The 5,430-nt window shown below is 37.0% G+C and overlaps 1 protein-coding gene across 1 annotated transcript in view; it reads right to left on the minus strand.

Annotated features, from left to right (window-relative positions):
* Positions 1 to 5,179, minus strand: part of ccdc6b (coiled-coil domain containing 6b) — a 15,115-nt gene extending 9,936 nt beyond the window's left edge. Inside the window, 5 exon segments of the mRNA XM_043254305.1 lie at positions 335 to 495; positions 687 to 790; positions 872 to 1,000; positions 2,406 to 2,555; positions 4,906 to 5,179. Of these exon segments, the coding sequence (XP_043110240.1) occupies positions 335 to 495; positions 687 to 790; positions 872 to 1,000; positions 2,406 to 2,555; positions 4,906 to 5,139 (778 nt within the window). The 5' untranslated portion in view covers positions 5,140 to 5,179.
* Between the last annotated feature and the right edge of the window lie 251 nt (positions 5,180 to 5,430).

Consider the following 5,430-nt stretch of genomic DNA (forward strand, 5'->3'; position numbering starts at 1 on the left):
AAACCAACAAGGAAACGGTGTCATATGGCATTCACAAAGGTCCAGCTTTTGTTCTTGTCAATGTATTCACTGCCATCTAGTGGCCATAAACTATTATACCATAAAAAAAAATCTGTATAATTTTGAAAATACTATTTATGTTAAAAAAGGAAAGGTATTTCAGGAGCAACACAAGTTATCACATTTGGATAAAATATTACAACGGCAAAAGTGTATTTTCGAAAGATCAGCTATGATGAATAACGGCTGCACTGGTTTTTGAAATAAATAGGGCAAGTTTTTATTTTATACTGTCTAAGGGCCGAGAGTAAATGGAATGCAGTGCGGTGCTTACGCTGTAACTCTGCAGTGCGGAGGTTCTTCTTCAGCCGCTCCACTTCGCTCTTGAGGAATCGGATGTGTCGCATCATATTCTCAGGCGAGTCGATCTCCATGGAGATGTCTCTGGGGGACGGCGGGGCAGAGACAGGCTGGTCAAGCTTCTCCTGAAGAATCCTGCAGGGTTGGAACAAAACTGATCTGTAAATCTCTTTCATCAGGAAAGAAAACAGCCGACCTGTAAAACACACAAGCAGGTGTTCGGCACACGTAGGGCGCTTTGAATATTCAAAGTGGTATCACTACTTTTTCTCAGTTACAAGGCAGTGTTTAGCCGCGGCAGCTAACGATAACAGAACCGCACTGGCCTTTTTTCTGCTTCCAGTTTGTCCATGCGTTTCCATAGCCGATTCACAAGAGCTTCTTGTTCTTGCTCCAAGGTGTTTTCCAAGTCGATCTTTTCACGTCTAAGCTAAAAAGAACGCAAAAGAGTTTGAATATTTGCAAATATATTTTCTTACGCAACGCAACGTGCGAGATTTGAAGGAGTTACCTGCTCTAAGGTGAGCTGTTTGGAGATGGTGTCGTTCTCCAGCTTTTTGATCTTCTTCATCAGTTTGTTGACTTGAAACTCCTGCTCCTGCTCTAAGTGCTGCTCCAGTTCGGCTTTCTCATGCTGCAACTGAGCAAGAAGCAGAGAACACGCATTTGAACATATTTTAAGTATTTCACACTTGCCTTTTTTTAATCACTGCAAAACTCGCAGCTTCAGTAGTAATGAAAAGATTTGTTATGTTTGCAATGATCCGATATTTTAACAATACATAGATCAAGATTGTCACATTTTCAGATTCAGTCTTACACTTATTCATTTTTATTTGTTCCCCACAAAATAATTTAATTTCACTAAATATTCAGATTTAATTATTGTGCACTCATGAGTTTTCTAGAATAACCTTTGCTGCGGAATTGTATGTTTTTGCCAATCATTAAAAAATAAAAAAAAGACTTTTTTTAGCTCACGATTCTGACTTTTTATCTCAGAATTGTTAGATATAAACTCACAATAGAGAATAATAAGTTATAAAATCAGAATTGCGATAAGTCAAGTTGCAATTGCGAATTATAAAAATCAGAATTGTGAGTTACAAAGTCAAAGTCATCTGCAAAATATAAATTCATAATCAAGAGTTATGAATCATGCAAGTAAACTCACAATTCTAAGAACATATCAGTCTTTTTTTTAGCTCAAAACTGGACTTATACCTCTCAATTGCAAGTTTATACAAGCTTCTCCAATAGTACCCTATTTAAAGTTATAGGGGCATTTTCACACCTCAGTATTTTTCTATATAGAGTATTGTCAACTCTTTACAACACTAATAATATTAACGTTTTCAAGATCCAATTCAGCATATCATAGTTTCTGAAGGATCATATGACAATAAAGATTGGAGCAGGTATTATAAAAATGAAAAATTGCTTCCGGTACTTTTTTTTTCTCTCAATTTTCCGATTTCCAGTTATAGCTGGAATTTGTTGAGTCTGAGTGCTTACAGCTGCATATCCAACAAACTGCAACCCATGACTCAACATTTTCCCCATCTGTGTGGAAATACGTAAAACCACAGGTGACCATATGCTCCTCTCTCTTCCCCACTCCATCTCTGCTCCAGCTCCGTAAGACTCTTTAAGCTATGAGAAGTTCCTTAAAGACAGAATTGCTAAATCAGTTCCCCTAAAGTGAATGAATCACTGCCTCAAAGTCAGATAAACCTTAACATCGTGGTGGAACTGGCAAACTTAGAAGTTTAGAAACTGCAATCTATCCCTCTTTACAAGGTTGTGCGTATGTTTAAATGATCCCAGAAGACTTGGTCAAGGCGGCTTACAGAGCGGACCTTGAACAACATTTCCTGTACTCCCTCTCAATGACATCACTAGAACTTTGAACACCGAGGGGGTAATCGTCTCCTTTCATTGTAACATGTGCTCTACGTTTGCCATGCAGTGCTCTTGAGCAACACTCCATGCAGACCACAGAGAACGAGTCCAATTCACGGACCGGACAACAGCTGAGCGCTTACTTGCATAAGTTTTCTCGAGAGCTCATTGGTGAGGAACTCTTCTTCCTTCTCATAGTTGACCGCCAGCGTTTCTTTCTCTTTCTGCAGGGCCTGAATCTTCTTGAAAAGGGTGTTACTGATGAACTCTTCTTCTTGTTCGGCTCTCGCTTGCTAAAAAAAAAAAGGAGAACAACGTTAGTGTACGTCTGCTGAAAATACATCGGTAGCGCGTAACGGTTTTGTTTGACTAACCCTATATTGTTGACTGAGCAACGAACACATTTCTACACTTTTTATGTGTATATAATCATAATAACTGAATAAATAAAGTGTCCTGATTATGGAATTTTGAAAATGAGCTTTCACGCAGTGTGTAACACAGCTCTCTGTGAATGAAAATATACTTTGAAACATTGAAACAAGTTGTTTTGGATTTTTTCGACCTGTTCTTTAGGACAAAATATAAACCTCTCACAACCCATAATATTTTTTTTCATTTGTGTACTGTATTTTTGGATATTTCTTGCCACTCTAAACCTCACTGCATCTTGTGAACGGCATTGCGCAGACAAGGAGGTCGATTTTTGACTCGAAAACTTACCAGAGTTGCTTAACTATGTGACAGATTTCGTGGCGTCATGTTGTACCGCAATAATAAAGTGATTTCATTTTGATATTTCACAACCAGGACTGAATCAGTTTGACTGCATTCGAGTGCTTAAACGTATAGAGCTTACTGCTATTGAATAAAAACCCAAAAACCCTACAAGCATGGAGTTGCAGCTGCAATGATTTAAAGAAATGTTGCGGGCAGCAAACCGGGCCTAGGAAAACATCATGAATGAGGATAAACCAAAGGCATTTCAGGACAATGGCTTAGTTATAATTTATACAGACAAGCCAAGTTCATCTGGCTTGTATAGAGACCAATTTCCAATGCACTCTAAAACCAATGTGCATGTAATATAAGGAACTGAAAGTCTGACAGGAGAGATGTCATTTCAGCATATAACGTTATAAAGAAGCCATCTGCAGAACCTCAAATAGAAAATGCATAAATATGAAGATCTCTATGCAGATAAAATAATACAATTATCAAGCCAGAGACCAGATGCTTTCTCACTTTTGATTGTACACATAAACACATGCTGACAACAGACAAGAACAACTATCAGATGATCATCAAATATTAACTAGCAACCAAAACAACCGACGACCGATTATACAATTCAGTGCTTTATTCAAGATTTATTTACTAGACTAGGTTTAAAAGCACTAGATTTACGATTCAAGTAGCCTAAATCGTGTTAAATTGACACACATCACACTCATCTCTCAATCACGACTGCACTGAAATGCAATGTATATTTTTGCTCCTGCACTTAAACAGTGATAATAAAATTGTGCATTTAAATACCATCTTAAGACATATTATTTGAAGATGACACGTGACATTTATACGCATTTTATGTCAGTAGTCCGTAATGTTAAAAATACCTTAATGGTTTATATAACAAGGTATCAGAGTTTCATCTGACTTTTTGGCCATAAAAATAAAAGCAATTGCACCAAATATTTGCTTAGTTTTGAGCTTCACTGTTTTCTTCCTAAAATCCACATTCATGCTGATATACCCGATATTATACAAAATACTAAACATATACACACACAAATATATATATATTATATACATATTTTTTATACACATACATATGTGTGTGTGTATATATATATATATATATATATATATATATATATATATATATATATATATATATATATATATATATATATATATATATATATATATATATATATATTTATTTTTTTTTTTTCCTCAATGAACAAACACAAAATGTAACATTTTTTCAAATATTTCATATGACAGCGTTTACAGGATTACATTGCAATATACCACCACCTCAAACCAACTGCCATGTGACTCATAACGTACCCGCAGAATAATCACTAACCAACCAAAGCAAGTCAATGTTGTGTATGTTAATATATTATAGGATTTACAACGACCGTGCCCTCATTGAAACACGTTACTGTACTTAACTGCAGTCACTTAAGACCAGGTTTTCACGAATCTTGAATTTTAAACAAGCTATTGATTTAGTTTACTCAACCAAGAGTTACATTCTGTATCAAAACCAGGCTGATATTCCCAAAGTTCATTCTTATCCCAAATTAACTTGTTATTGCGCTGCTAGCTCACGCTAGTATTAACGTTGTATTTCACTGACAGTTTCTTAGACTCTAAATATGACCAAGAGTGACTAAAAGGTGCTTGTTTAGTAAATTAATTTTTTTAATTAACAAGACATAACGGAAAATATGAGACAATAAAAGCTAATCATTAGCACATTAGCTTCAGTGAACCTAAATGTATCGTAACAGCTACCGTAAATGAGTTTAACGGCAACTGAAACAGTTGACCTCCTTATTATTAGTGTTAGCTTTCACGAGCATTCGGTTAAATAAGTATTCATTGTCAAAACATCTGTGAATGACTCACTATGGTGACACTGGCTTTGCGCAAGTCTCTATTCTCCTCCTGCAGAGCTTTACACTTCAGTTTAAACGTCTCGAGCTCGATCTTCAGCACTTTATTCTCTTGCTGTAAAGAAGCCAGGCGGTTCGTCAGCTCCTCCAGACGGAACGAAGAGATTAGGACGGAGGAGGACGAGGATGAGGAGCACTGAGGGGTGGCTCCGTCCGTGTCGCTCTCACTCGCGCTATCCGCCATCATTGAGCATCAGCGTGAGTCAATGAGAGAACGAGGAATGAAATGCTGCTGTATGATGCGAGTCGCCACAGCGACCTCTAGCGATTCGATTCATTTGAGCGAATCGGTTCGTTCAAACGGTTCGCTCTGGAAGTAGGTGGGGCTTAGAGCTGTTAAAAGTCCCGGTTAATATTCATATTATCGTTATAAAGGTGTAAATAATGATTCAATTATTTTACCTCTGATATGTTTGGACCAATCACTAGCTGAGCCCGCCAAAGAAAGCTGCACACATGGTCTGTTTTCGGTATGTTT

The sequence above is a fragment of the Puntigrus tetrazona genome, chromosome 12 (genome assembly GCF_018831695.1).
Source record: "Puntigrus tetrazona isolate hp1 chromosome 12, ASM1883169v1, whole genome shotgun sequence".
In the NCBI taxonomy this organism is placed as follows: Eukaryota; Metazoa; Chordata; class Actinopteri; order Cypriniformes; family Cyprinidae; genus Puntigrus; species Puntigrus tetrazona.